At 38.8% G+C, this 27,598-nt stretch overlaps 1 protein-coding gene across 6 annotated transcripts in view; it reads left to right on the plus strand.

Moving 5' to 3' along the window:
* Window positions 1-27,598, plus strand: part of KLHL2 (kelch like family member 2) — a 163,169-nt gene that overhangs the window by 126,390 nt on the left and 9,181 nt on the right. For all 6 annotated transcript variants that reach the window (XM_060400599.1, XM_060400600.1, XM_060400601.1 and 3 more), the window contains 4 exons: window positions 5,971-6,080; window positions 10,979-11,095; window positions 12,797-12,946; window positions 18,597-18,714. In XM_060400599.1, the coding sequence (XP_060256582.1) occupies window positions 5,971-6,080; window positions 10,979-11,095; window positions 12,797-12,946; window positions 18,597-18,714 (495 nt within the window). The remainder of the gene's footprint in view (window positions 1-5,970; window positions 6,081-10,978; window positions 11,096-12,796; window positions 12,947-18,596; window positions 18,715-27,598) is intronic.

Consider the following 27,598-nt stretch of genomic DNA (forward strand, 5'->3'; position numbering starts at 1 on the left):
CATTACATATCTATTCTTTAATGCTGTCTACTTTATCCAGTAGAGCCCTGAGCATATTTATCATGATAGTGAAAGTTAAAGTGTTAGTCACTCAGTCATGTCCAGCTCTTGAGACTCCATGGACTGTAGCTCGCCAGGCTCCTCTGTCCATTGAATTGTCCAGGCAAGAATACTAGCGTGGGTTGCCATTTCCTTCTCCAGGTGATCTTCCCAACCCAGGGATTGAACCCAGGTCTCTTGCATTGCAGGCAGACTGTTTACCATCTGAGCCACCAGGGAAACCCTGAATTTATCATAGTTGTTAAATTGTGTTTTAAGTTCCCAGTTTGATAAATGCAGCATCCCTGCCATATCTGGTTCTGATGCTTGGTCTGTCTCTTCAAGTTGTGTCTTTTGCCTTTTGGAATGCCTCATAATTCTTTTCCTGATAGCCATATGTGATAACACCCAGTGAACTGCTATAAACAGGCCTTTAGAGATCTGGCAGTGAGATGTGGGGAAAGAACCCTTCTATATATGACTAGAAGGGTTTGTTAGTGAGCTTATGGCTCTGGACTGAGCTTCACAAATGTTTTTCTGGTTTCTTTCTCCCTCCTAGGTGGAACTGGTTGGACAGAGTAGGCTGGAGTTGGGTGTTTCTCTAACTTCAATCAGTTAGGCTCTGGTTAACTAGATACTCCTGAGGGCAGATCTTGTTAATGTAACACATCAGAATGAGCACAGGCCTTAGCAGGCAGCCATTACTGTGCATCATTATTCCCCACCCTGTTACTAGGCAACAAGTCTTACTCAGCCATTGGTTGGTGCTGCCTCACTGCCCCCTCCCCACCCCAAGCAACCAACTATCCTGCCCAGCTATTGGTCAGCACCACAGTGGGCCCTGCCCACAAGGAACTGTCAGTGAGGGACCATTAGGGAAGCGATTCAGCCAGGGTCAATGGTGTGATGGTCATCAGGTGGAGAGTGAGGTAAGAGGAAGATTCAGGCCTTCTCCTGGAGGCCCTCCAGCCTACCCAGCCTTGGGCCAACTGGTGAGCTGGCGGGCCCAGGGAGCAGGCTGGACACTCTGTCTTGCAGGGCTCCAGAGCCCTCACTCAAGCCCTCCATGCTGAGGCCCAGGCCTTGAGGCAGCAGTGAACCTGTCTGTGACCTAATAGCAGTGCCCGTTTGTCTGGGTCACAGTCTGTGAGACCTGGTCTCCCCTACTTGGGCAGCCTGAGGAGACTGAGGGCCAGTTGGGTTGGATGCCCGGCTCCCTCAGGGGTGACAGGTGGGCAGAGTGTGGGGAACCTGGCCGTGAGGACCTATAGCTGAGCTCTGTCTGCCTCCTCTTAGCCAGGACTGGGACCTCGGAGGGTGAAAGTTGTGCCTTGGGACTTTGCCCTTTCTTGTCAGGACAGAGTAACATTATTCTGTTAACAATAAACAAATAACATTCATTTGGTAGAGATTTACAGGAAAATCGTTACCGGACCATGACCTGACCTCAAGAGCAAAGGATCTGACACCAGGAATTTTGCAACAACTAACTTCCTATCCCTCAATTTTTGCTTTTAAAGAGGCTTGCTAAAAGCTTTCAATAACTTTGTGGTTCTTAGGGTGTGAGCCACCCATCTCCCTGTATGAATCTGTAATAAACCTTTCTTAGTTCCAGACTCTTAATGTTTTATTATTGATAGGTCTCTCTGTGCATCAGACACACAGACTTGGCGATTTGGTAACATTAAGAACACAGTTCAGTTCAGTCGCTCAGTCGTCTCTGACTTTGCGACCCCATGAATCGCAGCACACCAGGCCTCCCTGTCCATCACCAACTCCCGGAGTTCACTCAGACTCATGTCCATCGAGTCAGTGATACCATCCAGCCATCTCATCCTCTGTCATCCCCTTCTCCTCCTGCCCCCAGTCCCTCCCAGCATCAATATATTTGGGTATTTCAAAATTGTTTCGTTTCTCCTCGCCCTACAGAAGCTGCAGGGGGTTCTTGTCGCATATTTACTGTGGAAACATGTTTGAGCTTCTGGAGGAAATCTCCCAGGATTGTAGAATACCACTGTGACTGGGTCCCCATGGAGTTTTTAACACTTGAATCTCCACACTGAGATTTTCCTACACTTGCACCAGTTCCCATACGGTTTCCACTTGTGAGTCTCTGCTCCAATCAACTGCATTTCCCTGTATTCTCCTTTTGATGTCTTCAGTCTTGGGGACATGGTTTGCCTTGTGTTTTCTACAAGGGAGCCAACTATTCATTTTTATAGTATGTTAAAACATGTACTTGAATCTTTAAAAAAAAAAAAAAAACCTTTGAAATAAATTGCTAGTAGAATACAATTAATTGTAAAGACCTAGAAAATACCTACAATTCCTGGCAGATTTTTACTTTAGAACATAGGTATCACAATATAGTGTAATTGAATCTTTACCGTTTACCATGTGCATGTGTGCATGCTCACTTGTTATCTGACTCTTTGCTATCCCTTTGACTGTGTGTTTCCCAGCCAGGCTCCTCTGTCCATGGAATTGTCCAGGCAAGAATACTGGAGTGGGTTGCCATTTCTTTTATAGATGCTTATTTATAAGCTATTAAGGTATTTAATTCTCACAGGAGTCTTTCTTATGTAAGGTATTTTTATTATCCCCATTTTACAGTTGAGGAAGCCAAGATTTAGAGAAATTACAAAACATGCCCAGGGTTTTACAAGCTAGCACATGGCAGAGCTGGGATTTGAAAACCACATTTCCTTGTGAATTCACACTTTAAAATGAGAGCTGGGTATGGAGGAAGGGATACTTTGTAAATGATTGTTCATTTATTTATTTACTTTTAAGTTTTTAAGTTAGTGATTGTATTAATAGTCCTCTCTTCCTCTTTGGAGGAATGAGTATATTTGTGAAATCAGAGAAAGGTGTTTTTTTGTTTGGGTTTGTTTTTTGTTTGTTTGTTTGTTTGTTAGATTTTTAAAGAATTGTTAATCTCACTGGTTTCTGGAAGGGAGTTGAGGGTATAAAATAGTATATAACTTGATCCCCAAATAAGTTGCTTACATAGTATTCAGAGCTATCTATGAAAGTAAAAGAGAAAGTGTTAATCACTCTGTTTTTTGGGGGGTTTTTTGCTTATTGTAAATAGCTTGTTTTTTTTTGTTTTTGTTTTTTTAAATTTTACTTTACAATACTGTATTGGTTTTGCCATACATTGACATGAATCCACCACAGGTGTACATGAGTTCCCAATCCTGAACCCCCCCTCCCACTACCCTCCCCATATCATCTCTCTGGGTCATCCCAATGCACCAGTCCCAAGCATGCTGTATCCTGTATCAAACCTAGGCTGGTGATAGTATGCATGTTTCAATGCCATTCTCCCAAATCATCCCACCCTCTCCCTCTCCTACAGAGTCCAAAAGTCTGTTCTCTACGTCTGTGTCTCTTTTGCTGTCTTGCATACAGGGTTATCATTATGATCTTTCCAACTTCCATATATATGTGTCAGTATACTGTATTGGTGTTTTTCTTTCTGGCTTACTTCACTCTGTATAATCAGCTCCAGTTTCATCCACCTCATTAGAACTGATTCAAATGTATTCTTTTTAATGGCTGAGTAATACTCCATTGTGTATATGTACCACAGCTTTCTTATCCATTCATCTGCTGATGGACATCTAGATTGCTTCTATGTCCTGGCTATTATAAACAATGCTGTGATGAACACTGGGGTACACGTGTCTCTTTCAATTCTGGTTTCCTTGGTGTGTATGCCCAGCAGTGGGATTGCTGGGTCAGGCCAATATCACTGATGAACATAGATGCAAAAATCCTTAACAAAATTCTAACAATCAGAATCCAACAACACATTAACAAGATCATACACCATCACCAAGTGGGCTTTATCCCAGGGATGCAAGGATTCTTCAGTATCTGCAAATCAATCAATGTAATTTACCACATTACAAACTGAAAAAGTAAAAGCCATCTGATTATCTCAATAGATGCAGAGAAGGCCTTTGACAAAATTCAACATCTATTTATGATTAAAAACTCTCTAGAAAGCAGGAATAGAAGGAACATACCTCAACATAATAAAAGCTAAATATGACAAACCCTCAGCAAACATTATCCTCAATGGTGAAAAATTGAAAGCATTTCCCCTAAAGTCAGGAACAAGACTAGGGTGCCCACTTTCACCGCTACTATTCAACATAGTTCTGGAAGTCTTGGCCATAGCAATCAGAGCAGAAAAAGAAATAAAAGGAATCCAAATAGGAAAAGAAGAAGTAAAACTCTCATTGTTTGCAGATGACATGATCCTCTACATAGAAAACCCTGAAGACTCCACCAGAAAATTACTAGAGCTAAGCAATGAATATAGTAAAGTTGCAGGATATAAAATCAACACACAGAAATCCCTTGCATTCCTATACACGAATAATGAGAAAGTAGAAAAGAAATTAAGGAAACAATTCCATTCACCATTGCAACAAAAAAGAATAAACTACTTAGGAATATATCTACCTAAAGAAACTAAAGACCTATATATAGAAAACTATAAAACACTGGTGAAAGAAATCAAAGAGGACACTAATAGATGGAGAAATATATCGTGTTCATGGGTCGGAAGAATCAATATAGTGAAAATGAGTATACTACCCAAAGCAATCTACAGATTCAATGCAATCCCTATCAAGCTACCAGCGGTATTTTCACAGAGCTAGAACAAATAATTTCACAATTTGTATGGAAATACAAAAAACCTCGAATAGCCACAGCAATCTTGAGAAAGAAGAATGGAACTGGAGGAATCAACCTGCCTGACTTCAGGCTCTACTACAAAGCCACAGTCATCAAGACAGTATGGTACTGGCACAAAGAGAGAAGTATGGATCAGTGGAACAAAATAGAAAGCCCAGAGATAAATCCACACAGCTATGGACACCTTATCTTTGACAAAGGAGGCAAGAATATACAATGGATTAAAGACAATCTCTTTAACAAGTGGTGCTTGGAAAACTGGCCAACCACTTGTAAAAGAATGAAACTAGAACACTTTTTAACACCATACACAAAAATAAACCAAAATGGATTAAAGATCTAAATGTAAGACCAGAAACTATAAAACTCCTAGAGGAGAACATAGGCAAAACACTCTCAGACATAAATCACAGCAGGATCCTCTATGATCCACCTCCCAGAATACTGGAAATAAAAGCAAAAATAAACAAATGGGATCTAATTAAAATTAAAAACTTCTGTACAACAAAGGAAACTAGTCACTCTGTTTTATCTGACTCTTTCAACCCCATAGACTGTAGCCTGCCAGGCTCCTCTGTCCATGGGATTCTCTAGGCAAGAATACTGGAATGGCTTGCCATGCCCTTCTCCAGGGGGATCTTCCCAACCCAGGAATCTAACCTGGGTCCCTTGCATTGCAGTCAGACTCTTCACCATCTGAGTCACCAGGATAGCCCAGAGCTATCTATATCATAAACCAATTCTGTTTTTTTAAATAATGCTCATATATTCAGACTGATCAGCTTTTAAGATATGTTTGTTTAGTTTAGTCTTCAGTTTTTAAATAAAGCAGCTTCCTCTCCTTACATCATTATGTTCTGAAGCCCTCTGATATTTTACATAATACATTCAAATGTGTAATACATCATGCTGTTTATCTGATTTTACAGAATGTTTTACAAATTCAATACTGATAGTCTTATTAACACATAAGGAATAGATGTTTAACTCTAAAATACCCCCTAATAAAATAGAAGTAGTCCATCTGAGTGTACAGTCAGGTAGACTTCCTACCTGGGCTGCCACTGAGTTTGTTTGAGTCGTTACTAATTACTAGTCCTCACTTACAAAATATACTTGGTTTTCCCATTCATAGGTTAGATTAAGAAAACCCTCTTCTTTTCTAAGTAGTTTGAAACTATGATAATAGAATCGATTCTCTTTGTAACCTCCAAACAGAACAACATTTTGCAGATGTCGTCCTCAGTGAAGAATTTCTCAACCTTGGCATTGAACAAGTGTGCAGCCTAATCTCAAGTGACAAACTTACCATTTCTTCAGAAGAGAAGGTACGTGTATTTTTCTTTTTCTGGTGTACAGTGATATACTGTTTTTCCTTTTATTTTTTATTTTTTGCTTTGTTTTGTGACAGCCAGTTATCTTTGATCAGAAGTTAAGAAACTCAGTTAATTGACTTGTTGGTTGTGTAAATGACTGTCTTCTCATTCCATAGGAGCTTCCCTAACTGTTTAGACACTGAAGTTTTGTACTGGACACAACAGTAAGAGCTTGCACACATTAAACTGTCTGAAACAAAGGACATTTTGGGAACTGGATTTCTTCTCACAGCTTAGATAGATACCTGGAAGAATTGTGATCTAAAACATAATATTCTTAAATCAAACTGATTTCATCATCTGTGAGTTGGAAGATACCCAGATGGCAAAGCTTAACTGGTTCTACACTGAGCTTCTTCCTTTAGACTGGGCCCTGCAGTTTACACAATATTCTCCCTGTGTTTTCCTCCCCCACTTCCAGAGCCATGTGCAGTTCCTTTGTCTGTGTATAGCCTGTCTCTTCAAATTTGAAGTTGCCTCTGTCAGCCACCTGCACCTTTCATATCAGTGGAGAGAGAAGCTTCTCAGTGGCTTTGATTCTTTGGATAGATTTTATACCTTGTGCAAATCAGGGCACAAAAGTTTATGCACAGGCTGTGTTTAGAAGAAGTGAAACTTTAGTTTTTCTTTTTTATGCTTTGTTGTATAAACTTTAGTTCTCTTCCTCAAGGATATTCATCCTGCTTGGGGGCAAGACACATTTCTCATAATAGTTACCAAATGAAAAAATACGTGAATGTCATGAAATGTATAATCTTTTAACATCCCAGAAGTATAGAGGAAGACACTACTATTCATGTTTAATAGATGTGTGTTGAGTTTCTCCTGTGTACCAGATATTGCTGTGGAATTCTGGATATAAGAAGGTTGACAACATAAAATCTTTAGTTATGACCAGCAGAACAACCAGTGAGGTAATAAATGATCACAGAATGCTGTAGAGGATCCAATAGGAGCATGTAATCATTCCTTGGATAGAGATTGGCATTTAGCATGACTCCAGTGTATGATCCAAGTTTTTTTAAAGTGAGTATGAGTTTTCCAGGGAAACAGGATGGGTAGGAGTGAAAAGGGCAGCCCAGGTAGAGGGAACAGAATATGTAAATATAAAGAGATGTGAAAGAATGATTGCATTTGGTTGGTTTTTAAGACTAGAGTTTATCGTGTATCTTTATAGTTTATACTGTAGTGCCTATACTGGAGAAGGCGATGGCACCCCACTCCAGTACTCTTGCCTGGGAAATCTCATGGATGTAGGAGCCTGGTGGGCTGCAAAGAGTTGGACACGACTGAGCGACTTCACTTTCACTTTTCACTTTCATGCATTGGAGAAGGAAATGGCAACCCACTCCATTGTTCTTGCCTAGAGAATCCCAGGGACTGGAGAGCCTGTGGGCTGCCATCTCTGGGGTCGCACAGGGTCAGATACGACTGAAGCAACTTAGCAGCATCAGCAGCATAGTGCACATGCAATACAGAGTATGTGTGTGTAGGCACAGAGAGTGTGTGTGTGGGCACAGAGTTTGTATGTGTGTGTGGGCACAGAGTGTGTGTGTGTGTGTGTAGGCACGTGTGGGCACAGATTTTGTGTGTGTGTGTCGGCACAGAGAGTGTGCGTGTAGGCACAGAGAGTGTGTGTGTGTGTGTGTGTGTGTGTGTGTGTGTGTGTGTGTAGCACAGTGGCTGGAGACAAGATGGGAAACGACATAAAATACTTCCTGAGACTTGTTAAAGAAAATTGACTTTATCCTGGTGATAAAGAACATCTGAAGAGTTCTTAGCAGTAGGAGAATACCATAATACCTACCCTGTAGACAAGTCATCGGAGAAGGAGATGGCAACCCACTCCAGTACTCTCACCTGGAAAATCCCATAGGCGGAAGAGCCTGGTAGATTGCACTCCATGGAGTTGCAAAGAGTCAGACACCACTGAGTGACTTCACTTTGACTTTTCACTTTGATACATTGAAGAAGGAAATGGCAACCCACTCCAGCGTTCTTGCCTGGAAAATCCCACGGACGGGGGAGCCTGGTGGGCTGCCGTCTATGGGGTCGCACAGAGTCGGACACAACTGAAGCAACTTAGCAGCAGACATGTCATGGATACTATTCTGGTTTTCTACTACTACATAACAACCTCACCAACCATTTTCTTAGGCTCACGATCTGCGAACAGAATTCATCCAGGGCACATGGGGACAGTTTGTCTGTGCTCTTCAGGGCCTGGGGCTTCAGCTGGATTGGCTTGACAGGTGGCATGGTTCTAACTGGAGCCACGTACCTGAGGCTTCAGTCCCTTTGCACATGGCATCTTGTGTGTCTGGAACACCCAGGATAGTTCCTTCACTCACTTGTCTGGCTCTTGGGCCAATTGTTGGCTGGTTTTATCCCACCCACTTATTCTTTGTAAGTGGCTTGGGTCTCTCATGGCATCTCACCACCAGCATCTGGCTTCCCCTTAACAGGAGCATTTCAAGACACCAGAACAAATATGACTCCATAATACTGCCTCCACAACCTTCCCTGTTGGTTTCTCAGGGCCAACTTAGATTCCTGTGTGTGAGGTTACTATATAAGGTGTGGATTCTAGAGAAATGGTTTTACTAGGGACCATTTTTAGAGACTAGCTCTAAAATGGTGATATGCATAATACATCAGAAGTTGGGTGAGGATCACATGGGAGGATGCTGAAGTTACCAGTGTGCAGTAAGATCTGGTTGGCGTAAGGTTGTAGAAAGAGAGGTGGAGAAGAGAGAGCAGAACCAAGAAATAGCAATAAAATTGGCAGAACCCTCTTAATCTCTAGCATCTGGCACATAAAGGTTCTTGTGGACTGAATGAATTGAAGAGGCATGTTAATTGTAGTGTAGATTATTTTTAGTGTCTTGCTCTGTACTTGCAGTACAATAACCTAATTTTTGCTCCCCAGTTATTAATTTGCTGCTGCTGCTGCTGCTAAGTCGCCTCAGTCATGTCCGACTCTGTACAACCCCATAGACGGCAGCCCACCAGGCTCCCCCATCCCTGGGATTCTCCAGGCAAGAACACTGGAGTGGATTGCCATTTCCTTCTCCAGTGCATGAGAGTGAAAAATAAAAGTGAAGTCGCTCAGTCGTGTCCGACTCCTAGCGACCCCATGGACTGCAGCCTACCAGGCTCCTCTGTCCATGGGATTTTCCAGGCAAGAGTGCTGGAGTGGGGTGCCATTGCCTTCTCTGAGTTATTCATTTACATATCATCAAACATTTTCTATAACCCTTTAAAGATTATTGGGTTATATTCTCATCAATCTGGAAGGAAATTATGTGGTTAAATACCATCTTCTTAATAGCTCATTAACTTTCTCATAGGTATATGTTTAATGTCCTTATTATTTAGATTTTTAAGATTTTAAATATCACATTTAATATATTCTAGTATTATGATGAAAGAAAGTTAATCTGTTCTGCAGATTATTTGGAAGTATGTGGTCCAGCATTTTGCAAACCCAGAGTAAAAGCCAAAAATGCTAAGAGTAGATGATTGTTATTCCAGGTATCACTTTGCTTTATTATTTTGGGTGCTTTATTCAAAAGGGACTTTAGATTTTAATCTAGTAGAACCAAGTTCAGTTTGGAAAGGTTGTCAACAATGAATTAGATCATATATCTTCAAATTTTCACTTCTGTCACTGAAGTTCAAGAAGATTAGATAATGTACTTGGTGAAATACATAGTAAATACCCAGCAAAAAGTACTCACTAAATATGTAAAAGTACTAAACATACTTATTAAAGTACATATTTAATTAAAAGTAGATCTACCATATGATCTAGCTGCCCCACTTCTGAGTGTATATCCAAAGGAAATGAAAACAGTTTTGGAATATCTACATTCCCCTTTGCCTGTAGCATTTTTTACTATAACCAAGACGTGGAAACAACTTGAATGTCCATCAGTGGCTGCGTGGATAGAGTGGTGCTAGAGTGAAAAAGCTGGCTTAAAACTCAGCATTCATAAAACTAAAATCATGGCATCCATTCCCATCATTTCATGGGAAACAGATGGGGAAGAAGAGAAAACAGTGACATTTCATTTTCTTGGGCTCCAAAATCACTGCAGACAGTGACTGCAAACATGAAATTAAAAGATGCTTGCTCCTTGGAAGGAAAGCTATGATAAACCTAGACAGCGTATTAAAAAGCAGAGATACTACTATGTGGACAAAGGTCCATCTAGACAAGGCTATGGTTTTTTCAGCAGTCATGTATGGATGTGAGAGTTGGACCATAAGGAAAGCTGAGCACCAAGGAAGTGATACTTTCTAATTGTGGTGTTGGAGAAGATTTAAGAGTCCCTTGGAGCGCAAGGAGATCAAACCATTCAATCCTAAAGGAAATCAACCCTGAATATTCCATTGGAAGGACTGATACTGAAGCACCAGTATTTTGGCCATCCACCTGATGTGAAGAGCCAGCTCACTGGAAAAGATCCTGATACTGGGAAAGATTGAAGGCAGGAGAAGAAGAGGATGACAGAGAATGAGATGGTTGGATGGCATCACCGACTCAATGGACGTGAGTTTGAGCAAAGTTTAACAGGTTCCACACTGAACTTCTTCGCCTAGACTGGCCCTGCAGCTTACACCTGGGGAGATGGCAAAGGACGTGCTGCAGTCCATGGGTTCACGAAGAGTTGGACACAACTGAGTAGCTGGAAACAACAGCATAGTCGTGATTTGAAAAACTTCAACCGTGGATAAAACTTGGGTGTCTTAGCATGAGTGTTATATAAAATGTAATCTCCTTGTATTTTATTCAGATACCTTGGTATATAACTCATTACTTTTCTTTCCCTCATATTCTCTGCAAGGTATTTGAAGCAGTAATAGCTTGGGTGAATCATGACAAGGATGTGAGGCAAGAATTTATGGCTCGACTGATGGAACATGTACGGTTACCTTTGCTTCCTCGGGAATATTTAGTTCAGGTAAAAGTATTTGCAGAACACATAAGTATGCACTAGCACCATGTCACTGGGGCAACAGTGTGTAGATTCTCGTTACAGAGTGGTGACCGGGCATAGGGCAGTAAATATACCTCATGTCCTCGGCAACTGCTACCTCTTGGGCTACTTCCCAGTCTTAAAGTTTGCTTCTCCCCAGTGTCTGATTTGCATAAGCAGGTACTGGAACTTGTGAAAGCATTGTTTGTGGTGATGTAAGTACATGAAGAAACCGCATCTGTAGTTCTGTGTCATTTCTGCATCTGTTTTGCCTTCCTTCTGTTAGCCTTCTCTAATTAGTGAATGGAATGGAATAGAATGGAATTCTAAGCTGAAGAAAACCGGGTTATTTGAAACAAATAGCAATAAATGGATTTTTAGTAGTCTCTGAACAATTTTAAATTTACTGTTTTATTATTAGCATTCCTTTATACTAGGATCATTTCAACATTTTATTTTTTTAAATTTTTTTCTCAGTTATTAAGCTACTTTTTTTTTTCTCTTTATTTTTTATTTATTTTTTTATTTTTTTACTTTACAATACTGTATTGGTTTTGCCATACGTTGACATGAATCCGCCACAGGTGTACATGAGTTCCCAATCCTGAACCCCCCCTCCCACCACCCTACCCATATCATCTCTCTGGGTCATCCCAATGCACCAGCCCCAAGCATGCTGTATCCTGTATTGAACCTAGGCTGGTGATTCGTTTCTTACATGATAGTATGCATGTTTCAATGCCATTCTCCCAAATCATCCCACCCTCTCCCTCTCCCACAGAGTCCAAAAGTCTGTTCTCTACATCTGTGTCTCTTTTGCTGTCTCGCATACAGGGTTATCATTATCATCTTTCTAAATTCCATATATATGTGTTAGTACACTGTATTGGTGTTTTTCTTTCTGGCTTACGTCACTCTGTATAATCGGCTCCAGTTTCATCCACCTCATTAGAACATTTTAATTTATAATTGAAGCCATCCAGTGAAACTTTTTTTTTAATTATTTGTTTTTAACTGGAGGATAATTGCTTTACAGTGTTGTGTTGGTTTCTGCTATTTATCAATATGAAGAAACATTTCTTTATTTGCATTAGATCTGAACATTTAAGAATTGTTTGAAGCTTGTTTACTTGTTGTCATATATCACTTGTACTCCACCTTTAAGAAAATGAACAGAAAAAAAAACAAGAAACCTATCCTGCATTTGAGGATAGGGATAGGAGGGACAAGATTTATTTGTGGTATAGGCACATTGTTATAAAGTATTTTGAATCACTTTACTGGATATTTTATTTCAAGATTTAAAAGCTTGTCTTTATAATATTACCTCCCCTGCTTAGAGGACTCATTATCTCAATTTTCTAATTTTTCTTACTGTGTGGCTTAAACTATTTCTTAATTTGGCTTAAAGATAACAAATAGATGAATATAATACTACTAAAGATTATTCTGTAACTGACATTGAAGTATATGATTTTCATTGCAGTTCTTTATTATTTATATGTTTTTCTCTGCAGACCAGATAGTCAAGCATTTTTTTTTAGTGATATTTATAAACTTGCCTCTGTAACTTTTAGATTGAACCAGAAAATAGTTATTCTTTTTTCTTCTTCTTTACTTGTTTCTTTGTCATTTTCACGTGAATTAGCTATCCCCTCATAGGGTGAGTCTGATTTCTTCTTTCAGAGGGTTGAGGAAGAAGCACTGGTGAAGAACAGCAGTGCTTGCAAAGATTACCTCATTGAAGCTATGAAGTACCATCTGCTACCAACAGAGCAGCGTATATTAATGAAGAGTGTCCGGACCCGACTGAGGACACCCATGAACCTTCCCAAAGTAGGATCTGCTGTTCATACCTGTTACTACCTCATCTGAAAGGCCCATAATGAGGCTCTTAATTTATTTTACTCATCTGAATTTCCATGTACCCAGGAATTCATTGTAGTATATGTAATTCAACTTCTTTTTTGATTTTGTCTGTGGAGGGTGGGCATTTTTTGACTCATTTAATCTTTATAAACCACATGATATTGCTCTTCTGGAATAGAGGCAACTGGTATTTATCCCTTCTGAGTTTCTTCAGCTCTAGCTAACAGCAGAGAGGATAATCAGAATATGTAGATCTAAAGATTTCTTTGTAAGCTACATGTTTGTGTGATAAGTGAAAACTGAGTAGTTTCACAGAATTGCTTACAACTAAGGATGCTAGCTTGTTCCTTTTGTTGCCTCCTATTGTCTGTTGTGTACAAATAGTACACAGTTTGATGGTTCACTCACACATCATACATAGCCATTTCAGTGTAGATTTCCCAGATGTCTTCCCAGATCTCCAGTGTTCCTAAATTTCCTGTGTGAAAGTTTGTATTCTATCTTTATCTTTTTAGTTGAAGCCATTCATTTCTTACTGATTAAATTTTCTTTACAAATAACCCCTCATTTCTGTCTTTCTGTTTGCAGTTTCTTCTGCTCTGCGTGCATCTTTATAGTACTAGGAGGCCAGCACTTTAAGCACCATTTTGTGTATGGTCTGATCAAAATGATCCATACATAATATAATACTTTTATTTATGTATTGATTTCTAGCTCTCATGTGTTTGGGGGCAATGATGGATTAAGAAATAAGAATTAATCTGTTACCTATTGTTTTCTTACATCATCTTTAGTTATTTTTATAATTCCATTAAATTATATCTTTTATATTCTTTCACTTTAATAATTTTATTTAGTATTTTTTCAAAGTTTTTATTTTTTGAGTCTACATTTTAGTTGCTTCAAATCCGTATTAGTAGTGTTTTTCTGTTTTGCCCAGTGTTAAGAGTTCTCAATTTAGAACTGATTATATTTTGCCAATGTGCTACTCCCTCCTTTTTTTCTAAATTATTAGTAAATATTTTAATTTAAAATGGACTTCCTGGTGATTCCTCATTAGAAATACCTACTTACCAATATAGTCCATTTATAGGAAGTGTCAGTCCACATTATTGTATTTATTATCTAAACCAAAAACAAGTAATTTGGCAAATAGCATCTGATGAGATCTAGGATCATATAGATTCAAATTTAGCATGATTTTTTTTTTTTTAATGTCCCTCTGTGTGTTACTCATCATTTCATAGGCTCCTAGAAATTTGAATGCTTTTCTCAAAATATTCTAAAGTTTTAGTAAAAATTATTGTCACTTAAAAGATATTTGCAAGGCACTCACTTCCTACCCTATTTTGAAAATTGGTATTTGCCGTTTTTAAATTTTCTGATCTCTCCTCAGTTCTCCAAGATTTTTCAAAAATAATTGTAAGTGGCTCAGTAAGTACATTAGCTAGTTCCCTTAATACCTTAGTATGCATGCCATCTGGGTCTGCTGATTTTATAAGTGTTTACATTTTCCAAATACCTTTTACCTCCTTTTATAAGAAGTCATCTCTATTAAGTCTTCATTACTTCATATCTGTCCATATTGTTTGGTGTCAGTTTTTGTTCTTACCAAAAAATACAGATTTATAAAAGCCATCTATAGCCTTAGCCCATTTGAATTATTATTTCTTTTATGCTGGTCTTTTTAACTTCCTTCTAAAAGGTTTGTCTTATCTTTAATACTTTTTAAACATTTCATTTTTTTAAAAGGTCTCTTCTTAACCTGTATATTTCCTTAGCTGGCATCTTTAGCTTCGCTGTCCTTAGCTATGCGTTAACCTTTAGAGTGAAAACTAATTCTGTTCTAATTTCTGTAATAAGCATGCTACTTTTAAAAACATTCTAAAGAGTTCTTGGTGAAATCCTGTCAATTATTTTCTCTTTTGTGATCATCTATTCAGTTGACACTGTCTCTAGGCTCTTCTCTGCCAATGGGTTTGGATGGCCCTCCCGACTGTATTAAACTTTGGATTTCTCAGTTCTTTAGCTTTGATTTCATGGTGGGTATGCTGATCCATGAAGGTTCTATTCTGCTCTCTCAGGGTGACTGGAGAGTAGGGCGGCACACCTAACAGGTAGCAGGGAGATATACTGCTGCTAGTTTTGTATTTGCATAGTCTCTCCTGAAAGTTTATTTATCTGCACATATTTTTGAAAAGTGCTTCTACTGGATGCTTTTACAATAACACTGTTTGTCATTTTAGAGGGGCTATATTCAAGATTAATTCTAACTAGATAGTTAAGAATGAGGCAACATGATTAACAGTAATGATGCATTTTATTATAATCACAATAAGACACATCAGACAAAATGTGGTGGCAGTCCTGGAATAATAGATAATATGTCTACCATGACAGTGACTTATTAGTCTCTGATTCTGTGGACTCATACTTATTTGCATAAGATAAATCTTTTTATAGCTCAGACATTAGTTCTGTATCTTCAGTAAACCGTCTTGGGAATGTGTAAGGCACTCTTGGATTTGGACAGTATAATGAAAAACTGTGTATGTTTTGCTACTATATGTTATTGTTTAGTTCAGTCTCTCAGTTGTGTCCGATTCTTTGTTACTCCATGGACTGCAGCATGCCAGGCCTCCCTGTCCATCACCAACTACCAGAGTTTACTCAAGCTCATGTCCATTGAGTCGGTGATGCCATCTAACCATCTCATCCTCTGTCGTCCCCTTCTCCTCCTGCCTTCAATCTTTCCCAGCGTCAGGGTCTTTTCAGATAAGTCAGTTCTTCGCATCAGATGGCCAAAGTATTGGAGTTTCAGCTTCAGCATCAGTCCTTCCAATGAATATTCAGGACTGATTTCCTTTAGGATGGACTGGTTGGATCTCCTTGCAGTCCAAGGGATTCTCAAGAGTTTTGTCCAACACCACATTTCAAAAGCATCAATTCTTTGGCACTCAGGTGTCTTTATAGTCCACTCTCACATCCATATATGACCACTGGAAAAACCATAGCCTTTACAAGACGGACCTTTGTTGGCAAAGTAATGTCTCTGCTTCTTAATATGCTGTTGAGGTAGGTCATAACTTTTCTTCCAAGGAGCAAGCGTCTTTTAATTTCATGGCTGCGGTCAGTATCTACAATAATTTTGGAGCCCCCCAAAATAAGTCTGTCACTGTTTCCACTGTTTGTCAATAGTTGTGTTGTGCGGGCTTAGTTGCTTCTCAGCATGTGGGACTTTAGTTCCCTGACCAGAGATCAAACCCACATCCCCTGGATTGCAATGAAGATTCTTAACCACTGAACCACCAGGGTTAACAGTAACCATTGGACCACCAGAGTTAACAGTAACACCACATGTTATTGTTAGCTTCTTTTTTTATTTGGAACCTGTATTCTTGTAAATGCTATCATATTATTTCTGTTTTTCTTTATTTTACCCAGGATATCTAAATTTGATATTTTAGGAGGCAATTTAAACTAATATTTAATAGGTGAAGAAAATGAAAGAACAAAGTTTAATTGATGTACATTTCAAGATGCTCACTTGATTTTGTGTAACTAACTCCCTACTTAAATATGTCATATTTAACTTTTCCATACACATGTCTTTGTAGTTTTCTATTCCTTTATATTAGCATAATAAGTATGATGTTTCTCATGTGAAACCATCTGTCTTTTACAAACAGTTGGGATGTCAGAATCATGACACACTTTTGATGGTAGTAACACTGTCTCTTGATCTCATACAAATATCCCTGCTGTCGTCTTCCCTTTATACATTCTTCCTTTCCTGGCTATCTCTGATTTTCGGAGTTCCAAATCCTCAACCCATTTTACTTCTCTTGAGTGAGTAAAGGACAGATATTACTACCTTTCTCTGTAATCAGTAGCACATTTTCCCTTCCCATTTTTGATCTACAAGAAGTGAACTGTTGCATGGAAATCATAAGATTCATAGTTGTGAATCATGAAATCTATTCAACTAGTTTGTTTCTCAAGGATTTTTTGAAAAGTATTCCCTTTAGAGATTTTTTTTTTTAACTGTAACCAAGCCTCTTCTAGCTATTGTGTAACTGGTGGGCAGAGTTTAAAAGTTTAAGCACAGATAGATCTTGTATAGATCCCTAGATACAGGATTGATCTTACTGTCTGTTGCACCTCTGTGATTTCACAACTTTTCCCCCTCCGTTTTTTCCCTTTAGAAATAGTAAGGAAGGGTAATGCAGATTTTCTTTGTTAATTCTGCCTTTTATTTATTTGCATTCAACACTAGGGGAATGACAGGTCTAAAAAAACTTATATAATTGTGCTGTATCTGATCTTTTTAAGACCTTTAAAATTCTTTCTCCTTTCCTGTAAATTACTAGAATAAGCTTCTTTTTGGAAATAGGACTTACTTCGATTTCTATGTACCCATCTTTCTATAGTTTTAAGTACAAGTAGGTCATTGTTCAGTCAAGGTGCAAACTTCCCCTTTTTGTGTCTATGAATCATTCCATCTTCTGTTTGAGTTTTTGTTTCTTTTGAATATTCTTTTTCCTGTGGTTATCTAACTTTTTGCTTGAAAAGTCCCTGCCGTTCTTACAGTGTTCTACTTGTGCCATCATTAACTTTTACATTCTTCTGAATTGACAGCTATCCAAAGTGTGCTCATTTATATTCATTAAAAGGCAAACACATTGATTGCTAAATCCCGTCTATCCAAAGGTTCTCCCCACTCCAGGAAGTTTTCACTAAATTATGGCTACATTTCATTTTCTGATCAGGAATAGCAATTAATGTCTATAATCATATATAATTGTATATTATTCTTGAACTACTTTAGAATCTTGTCTCCCTAGTGAAATCTATAAGCTCTTAGGGATAGAGACCATGTCTTATATTTCTTATATAGAACACCTTAGCACAGTTCTGATTAAACACAGATGATAGACACTTAATAAACAGTTGGTGAATTGAGTTGACCTCACTTATTCTCTGCTCATTCATTTGTTATGATTTCTAGTATCTCCATTATCTAGCCTCTTGTTTGTTTTATTTGTGGGACATCCATGGAGATCTCTTTACTTGATATCTAGGAATCTGTACTCTCTCGTGAACTTAAATTTAATTAGTGCTCCTTTTTCAGTAGTGTTTTTTTTTCTTCTTCCATCTTTCTTTTAATACCATACTGTCCTCTTCACCTCATCTACCCACTAACATAAATTTCATTTTGTCTGCTCTCCTAGGTTGTGGAGATCTAATCCCTGGTCATTACAAAGCGGGGATCTAGTTTATAGCAAGCCCTATGACATACTGCAGCCTTGCCAGTGCTGATTGCCTGCTGTTTTTGGCTTAAATACTGCTTCTGCTTGAAGGATCAGAAACTTATTTTAGTTTCTGATATCCTTATTTTTGACTAAATGTGCTAGAAAATAGAATTGTAGTTCTAACATATGTGTGCCCCCTTGGTGATGTTTATTAAATGTTTATTAGGTGGTTGTTTTCCCTCAGCTCACCCTACCATCTTCATCCTAATACTCTCCATGTCATTGTCTTTGTATCGGTAAGACATTTTAAATCCCTGAGTATGCAGTAGTTGTTTGTTCAAGTGCTTATACTTCTGCCCTTCCAGTTAATGGTGGTGGTTGGGGGCCAAGCACCAAAGGCTATTCGAAGTGTGGAATGCTATGACTTCAAAGAAGAGCGATGGCATCAAGTAGCAGAATTGCCTTCTAGGAGATGTAGAGCAGGTAAGCATGATGCATTGTGATCATTTCCCTGTTGCTGGGTCATTGGGAGTTTCCTCTCAGGTCTTATCTTACTAACTAGAAGAATCTATTGGAAAAACTTTGATTAAAATAGCTATATGATTAAACAGTGATTCAGGAGCCTCATACAACTCACAAGACATTGGTGGAGTTAGCAGCTTCTTTCTTTAATTTACATATTTTTCTGATTCTAATGTAAGGTGGAGTATTAGCAATTTGCTGGATATTTTCCTAGTTACCTTTGTTGAAGTATTGAGAAGCAGTTCTTTAGCTTGGGACACTTATTGCTAAGAAATTCCTAACTTGGCTATAATCCACAGTTGCTTTCTTCCAAGCTTCTGCTTTTCAAGCTTTTGTTGAAATGGACCTTAATTTAGCCAACACTGCAATCAGAAAAAGACGTTTGCAATTGCTAAGATTTCTTTCTGAGACTCAAACCTGATCTGCACATTCGTGTCTCCCAGTGCAAAATGAGTTGTAAGCATAACAGAACATTTCTATTGTGGTAGTCCTTTAACAGTACATCCTGGAGCTTGTTATGTAAGAGCATAGATTTAACTCATTCCTTTATAGCTGCCTAGTATGTTGGAGAGGGGGTTCTGGATGAGTATAATTTTTACTAGTTTTTAATTGAACATTAAAGTTGTTTTTAATCTTTCTTTATGAACAGTGCTGCAATTCCTTATACATATATCATTATGTATGTGTGCTAATAGATTTTAGTTGGATAAAACTCTAGAAATGGAATAATTATTAAAAGGGTCTCTTAAGATATACTAATTATTATTTCCACTAACAGTAAATATGAAGGTACTAATTTCCCTACATACCCTATGAAAGTGAAAGTCCTCAGTCCTGTCCAACTCTTTGCAACCCCATGGACTATATAGTTCATGGAATTCTCCAGGCTTCCCAACCCAGGGATTGAACCCAGGTCTCCCACATTGCAGGCAGATTCTTTACCAGCTGAGCCACAAGGGAAGCCCAAGAATTCTAGAGTGGGTAGCCTATCCCTTCTCCAGGGGATCTTCCCAACCCACAAATCAAAATGGGGTCTCCTGCATTGCAGGTGGATTCTTTACTAACTGAGCTATCAGGGGAGCCCCTATAATACCTTATAATTAAATGTTTGAGTTTTGCAAGCTGGTAGGTGAAAAATTCTTTCACATCTAGTCTGCACTTCTATTTTGAGGAAAGTTAAACATCTTTCTAAATGGTCAGTTCATGGTTTCATGATTTTTGCCATTGTTTTATTATTGATTTGATATGTTAAGGAGAATAGCCCTTTTTTCCTGTCAGTTGTGGTGTGAATATCTATTTGTATTAATCTTTTGACTTTATTTGCATTATTTTTGTGTTATTTTTGCCATGTAACACTATTACTTTCTATATGTTCCTATACCATCAGAATTTTGTCCTTGTACTTATGGATTTCTTTCTTATATAGAAAAGCCTTACTTAAAAATTATTTGTGTGTATAATTCATAGTATTAATATCTTATATAGCTGTGATAGTTCTCAAAACTTAAGAAATCAGTATTGGTATATTACTATTACCTAAGCTACAGGCTTACTGTATTTTAGTTTTTTCTGTTAATGTCCCTGTTCTGTTTCAAGACCTCACATTGCATGCATGCATGTATTTATAATTGAAGTAAATGTAGTTGATTTACAATATTGTGTTAGTTTCAGGTATACAGCAAAATGATTCACTTACGTTTATCTTAAGACTATTTTCCATTATACATTATTTCAAGATATTGAATATAGTTCTCTGTGCTATACAGTAAATCCTTGTTGCTTATCTACCTTATGTGTAGTAGTATGTGTGTGTTAATGCCACACTTCTAATTATCCCTTTCCCTGTTTCCCCTTTGGTAGCCATAAGTTTGTTTTCTGTGTCTGTGAGTCTGTTTTGTATGTAGATTTGTTTGTATCATGTTTTAGACTCCACGTATGTGATGTCATACAGTGTTTGTCTTATGACTTACCTCTGTGTGATATTCTCTAGGTTCATCCATGTTGCTGCAAATGGTAGTATTTTGTTCTTTGTTATGACGGAGTAGTATTCCTCTGTATATGTGACACATATTAAACCAATCATCTGTTGATGGACACTTGGTTTGTTTCCATGTCTTTGCTATTGTAAATAGTGCTACTCTGAACATTGAGGTGCATGTATCTTTACAAATCACAATTTTCATCTTTTCCAGATGTATGCCCAGGAGGGGGATTGCTGGATCATATTGTAGTTTGCATTTTTAGCTTTTTAAAGAAAACTCCATACCATTTTCCACAGTGGCTACACCAGTGTACATTCCCACCAATAGTGTAGGAAGGTTCCCTTTTCTTCACATCCTTTTCAGCATTTATCATTTGTAGATTTTTTGATGAAGCCATCTGACCAGTGTGACATAACACTTCACTGTGGTTCTGATTTGCACATCTCATAACCTCAGATGTTGAACATCTTTTCATGTGCCTGTTTGGACATCTATTTATCTTCTTTGAAGAAATGTCTATTTAGGTCTTCTGCCCATTTTCTGATTGGGTTGATTTTTTTTCTTTTTGTATTGACTTGTATGAGTGGTTTGTATATTTGGGATATTAACCCCTTGTCAGTTGCACCATTTGGAAATGTTTTCTCCCATTCCATAGGTTGCCTTTTCATTTTGTTGATGGATTTCTTTGCTGTGATTGTGTTTGTGATGGTTTCCTTTGATTCCTTAAAAATCAAAATTTTTAAGTTTTGGCCACCTCATGCAGAGTTGACTCATTGGAAAAGACCCTGATACTGGGAGGGACTGGGGGCAGGAGGAGAAGGGACGACAGAGAATGAGATGGCTGGATGGCATCACTGACTTGATGGACATGAGGTTGAGCGAACTCCGGGAGTTGGTGATGGACAGGGAGGCCTGGCATGCTGCAATTCATGGGGTCGCAAAAAGTCGGACACGACTGAGTGACTGAACTGAACCAAACTGAGGTCCTGTTGTTGATATTTGCTCTTACTTCTTTTGCCTTGGGAGACTGCTCTAAGAAAATATTGCTGTGATTTATTTCCAAGAATGTTTTGCCTGGTTTTTCTTCCAGGCATAGCATGCCTTACATTTTGGTTTTTAAACCATTTGTGTTTATTTTTGTAGGTGGTATGAGGGAGTATTCTAATTTCATTGATTTACATGCAGCTGTTAAGCTTTCCCAACACTACTTGTTGAAGAGACTCTCTCTTTTCTATTGCTTAGTGCTGTCTCCTTTGTTGGATTAATTGACCATAGGTATGTGGCTTTATTTCTGGGCTCTCTGTTCTCTTCCATTGATATATATGTCTGTTTTTTTACCATTACCATAGTGTTTTGTTTACTGTAGCTTTGTAGTTTTGTGTGATGTCTAGAAGAGTTATACCTCCAGCTTTATTCTTTTTCCTCAGTATTTCTTTGGCATTTCTGGGTCATTTATGGTTCCATATAAGTTTTAGTATTGTTTGTTCTAGTTCTCTGAAAACTGTACTGAGTATTACAGATTGCATTTAATGTGTAAACTGTATGGTCATTTTAGCAATATTATTTTTGTAAGAGCAAGAGATTTCTTTCCAGTTCTGAATCATCTCCAGTTTCCTTCATTGTTGTTTTATAGTTTTCAGCATATAGATCTTCTGCCTCCTTGGTTACACTTATTCCTAGGTTGTTGGAATTTCAAATGGGACTTCTTTTTTAAACTTTGTTTTTCTGATATTTCATTGTTTGTGTAAAGGAATGCAACAGATTTCTGTGTATTAATCTTGTATCCTGCCATGTTGTTGAGTTTATTTAATAGTTCTAATAGTTGTTTGTGGAATCTTAAGGGTTCTCTATAGAGAATGTCACATCATGTGCAAATAATGACAGTTCTTACCTCTTCTCTTCCTATTTGGATACATTTTATTTCTTGTCAGACTGATAAGACTAGGACTTCCAATACAGTATTGAGCAGAAGCGGTAAAAGTGGGCATCCTTGTCTTCTTCCTGAATTTAGCAGGAAGTTTTCCAGCTTTTCACTGTTGAGTATTATGTTTGCTATGGATTTGTCATAAAGGACTTTTATTTTGTTGAGATATGTTCCCTTTATACCCACGTTAATGAGATTTTCTGTCGTGAGTAGATGTTGAATTTTATTAAATACTTTCTCTGTGTCTATTGATATGATCATCTATTTTTTTGTTGTTCCTTTTGTTAAATGGTGTATCATATTGATTGATTTACTTACCTTAAACCATCCTTTTTAACCTGGAATGAATGCAACATCAATATGATCCTTTCTCTGTGTTGCTGGATTTGTTTGCTAATATTCTGTTGAATAATTTTGTATCGATATTCTTCAGAGATACTGGTCTGTAATTTTCTCTTTTTTGTAGTATCTTTGTCTAGTTTTGGTATCAGGATGATGGTGCCCCATAAGATAACTTTGGAAGTATTCCTGTCTTTGGAATAGTTTGAGGAACATAGATAAGCTGTATGGTCCTGGACTTTTGCTTGCAGGGAGTTGTTTTTATTACAGATTCTATTATTATCTGTTCCTTCAGTTTTGGCTGAGCTTTTCAGGTGGCTCAATGGTAAAGAATCTGCCTGTAATGCAGGAGACGTGGGTTCAGTCCTTGTATTGGGAAGATCCCCTAGAGAAGGAAATGACAGCCCACTCCAGTATTCTTGCTTGGGATATTTCATGGACAGAGGAACCTGGTGGACTACATATAGTCCATGGGATCACCAGAGTTGGACATGACTTACCGACTAAATAGCAACGTGTTTCTTGAAACTTTTTCATTTCTTCTTGGCTGTCCAGTTTGTCATTATGTAAGTGTTCACAGTATTCTAATGATTTTATTTTTTTGTATTTCTGTGGTTGTTATTTCTCTTCTTTTACTTCTTTGTTTGTTTGTTTATTTGGATTTGCTCTCTTCTTGTTGAACCTAACTAGAGATTTGTTGATTTTTGCTTATCTTTTCTAAAAATCAGCTCTTGGCTTTATTGATCTTTTCTGTTGTTTTTCTTTTTAATCTTCATTTTCTTTATTTCCTCTCTAATCTTTGTTATTTTTCTTTCTACTAACCTTGAGTTTTATTTATTCTTCTTGTCCTAATTATTATAGTTGGTAGGTTAGGTTGTTTGAATTTTTCCTTGAGGAACTGCTTTTACTTCATCCCATAGGATGTAAGGTTGTGTTTTCATTGTCCTTTGAGTCAAGGCATTTTCTGATTTCTTATTTGAGTCTGTCATTGACCCATTGGTTTTTTAGTAGTATGTTGTTTCATCTCCATATGTTCATTTTTTCCTCTGTTTTCGTTCTGTAGTTGATTCCTAGTTTTACACTACTGCAGTCAGAAAAGATACATGCAATAATTTCTGCCCTCTTAAATTTGTTGAGACTGGTTTTGTGACCTAGCGTGTGGTGTATCCTAGAGAATGGTCTGTGCATACTTCAAAAAAATGTAACGTATGTCTTGGGTATTTTTGGATGTAGTGTCCTATAGATATCAGTTAAATCCAACTAATATGTTGTATCATTTATGATCCCTCTTTCCTTATTGATTTTTTTTGTCTGGAATGTCTGTCCATTGATAGCAATGGGGTATTAAATTTTCCTACTATTATTATATTCCTGTCAATTTCTTCCTTTATGCCTGTATTTTTTTTATTTTTTTTATTTTATATTGGGTACATGTATCCTCAGAATTTTTCCACAGTTTATTGTGATCCACACAGTCAAAGGCTTTGGCATAGTCAATAAAGCAGAAATAGATGTTTTTCTGGAAACATCTTTGACTGTGTGGATCACAATAAACTGTGGAAAATTCTGAAAGAGATGGGGATACCTGACCACCTAACCTCCCTCTTGAGAAATCTGTATGCAGGTCAGGAAGCAACAGTTAGAACTGGACGTGGAACAACAGACTGGTTCCAAATAGGAAAAGGAGTATGTCAAGGCTGTATATTGTCACCCTGCCTGTTTAACTTCTATGCAGAGTACATCATGAGAAACGCTGGACTGGAAGAAACACAAGCTGGAATCAAGATTGCCAGGAGAAATAGCAATAACCTCAGATATGCAGATGACACCACCCTTATGGCAGAAAGTGAAGAGGAACTAAAAAGCCTCTTGATGAAACTGAAAGAGGAGAGCGAAAAGTTGGCTTAAAGCTCAGCATTCAGAAAACGAAGATCATGGCATCTGGTCCCATCACTTCATGGGAAATAGATGGGGAAACAGTGGAAACAGTGTCAGACTTCATTTTTTTGGGCTCCAAAATCACTGCAGATGGTGACTGCAGCCATGAAATTAAAAGATGCTTACTCCTTGGAAGAAAAGTTATGACCAATCTAGATAGTATATTCAAAAGCAGAGACATTACTTTGCCGACTAGGGTCCGTCTAGTCAAGGCTACGGTTTTTCCTGTGGTCATGTATGGATGTGAGAGTTGGGCTGTGAAGAAGGCTGAGCGCCAAAGAATTGCTGGTTTTGAACTGTGGTGTTGGAGAAAACTCTTCAGAGTCCCTTGGACTGCAAGGAGATCCAACCAGTCCATTCTGAAGGAGATCAACCCTGGGATTTCTTTGGAAAGAATGATGCTAAAGCTGAAGCTCCAGTACTTTGGCCACCTCATGCGAAGAGTTGACTCATTGGAAAAGACTCTGATGCTGGGAGGGATTGGGGGCAGGAGGAGAAGGGGACAACCGAGGATGAGATGGCTGGATGGCATCATGGACTTGATGGACATGAGTCTGAGTGAACTCCAGGAGATGGTGATGGACAGGGAGGCCTGGTGTGCTGCAATTCATGGGGTCACAAAGAGTCGGACACAACTGAGTGACTGAACTGAACTGAACTGAACATGTATTCTCTTTCAGTATTGATCCCTTTATTATTAAATAATGTCCTTCTGTGTCTTTCGTTAGGACTTTTAAAGTCTATTTTGTCTTATATGAGTATTACAGCCTCTCCATTCTCATCATTTACATTTGCATGAAGTATCTTTTTTCATCTTTTCACTTTAAATCTCTATGTCTCTCACACTGAAGTGAGTCTCTTTGTAGACAACACAGTGTAGTTTCTTGTCATATTTTTCATTGTTGTTCATTCTCCCAATCTATATGTCTTTTGATTAGTCCATTGACATTTGAAGTAATTATTGATAGGTATGTACTTGTTAGGACTTCCCCAGTGGCTCAGCAGTAAAGAATCTGCCTGCAATGCAGGAGACTCAGGTTCAGTCCCTGGCTTGAGAATATCCCCTAAAAGAGGAAATGGCAATCCATTCCAGGATTCTTGCTGGGAAAATCCCATGGACAAAGGAACCTGGTGGGCTATAATCTGTGGAGTCACTAAGAGTTGAATGCAATGAAGCACGTACACAGAGAGCTGTCAAATCCCTGTGTAGACTGTGTAAGTCCAGTATTTTTGGTGTGAGGGCTGTTTCTGGTCTGTATGCCAGCCACATCTCTCCTCAGAATGTGCTATCTGTTAACCCTTGATAAGGGGGTGTGATTGGAGTTGTTGTGTCCAGAACCTGCTCTGGATGTTGAGTGGGGCCTCCTCTTTTCTTCTTGGCTGTCACAGCCTTGTCAGGGGCAGGATCTGCCCCCAGTTGTTTGAGTAGAAGCACTGAGTCTCAGGCTCAATATGGTGCCATTGCCCTTGCTCTGTCCCAAAAGAAGTGAGCTCTAGAAGCAAGTGAGGACCATATGGTCACAGTGTGAACCCCTGTGCAGTCATTTGTGGTTCTGCCTAGAAACAGCCCATGGTCATGTCCCTTTCTCCATGGCGTTCATCCCAGATCTATTGCTAGGCTATGGTGTGTGGTGTGGAGTGGGCTGGTGCTAGGGGCCAGGGTGCTGTAGCTGCAGGAATCAAGATGACTGTGCTGCTGCTGATACTTGGGCTGCCTCTGTGACAGGCCTCTCCCAGGAACTATCTGCATTAGATCTGGCTCCAAGCTTCAGTGTCAGATGGGCAGAACCAGAGTGCTCCATCCAGAAAAGGAACCCCTGTGTATTACCCAGGGGCTGTTTCTATGTTTGTGTTTCATATGTTTCCGTGGTGTCACCCAGTGTATACACCAAGACTGTCTGCTGCCCTCATGGTGTGAGTGCTGACAGTGGGCTCTGAGATTCGATAAGACCATACACAAGGCCCTCCAAGCTGTCTCTGTGCAGATAGACTGAGTCCTCAACCTGGGCCCATCTGCCCGAGATTCAGCATCTAGCTGCTGTGCGTACTAGCATCCCCACCCATTGTGCATTTTAATTTAGACAGGGAAGCATGGTGAGGTTGCGGCGATCAGCTCCAGGGGGTGTCTCTGCTCTGATTGCTAGTAAACCAGCACCCGTACACTCCTCAAGAGCAAAGACCAGGCCCCTTTGAGACAGGCTGGGACCTGGAATATGGCATCCTTTACTGTAGTGCTTGTATCTGGAAACAGCTTTAGCAGCAGAATATAAAGAAACTCTGATGGTAGTTTAGTTGCTAAGTCACGTCCAACTCTTGCGACTCCATGGACTGAAGCCTGACAGGCTCCTCTGTCCATAGGATTCTCAAGGAAAGAATATTGAAATGGGTTGCATTTTCTTCTGCAGGGGATGTTCCTGACCCAGGAATAGAACCCAGGTCTCCTGCATTGCAGGCAGATTCTTTACTCACTGAGCTATGAGGGAAGCCCACTTCACACATGCATAGTCAGGGCACTTATGAACAAGGCTAAAACACAACTGCCACTTCCGACATGCTTGGAGCAAAAGCAGAGTCCTGCACACAACACTACCAAGGGGTGGGCAGACCATCTAAGTTACATGCCCTGTGCACCCCACCTATCCCCTCTCACCTTCACACCATT

Source organism: Ovis aries, chromosome 17, assembly GCF_016772045.2.
Source record: "Ovis aries strain OAR_USU_Benz2616 breed Rambouillet chromosome 17, ARS-UI_Ramb_v3.0, whole genome shotgun sequence".
In the NCBI taxonomy this organism is placed as follows: Eukaryota; Metazoa; Chordata; class Mammalia; order Artiodactyla; family Bovidae; genus Ovis; species Ovis aries.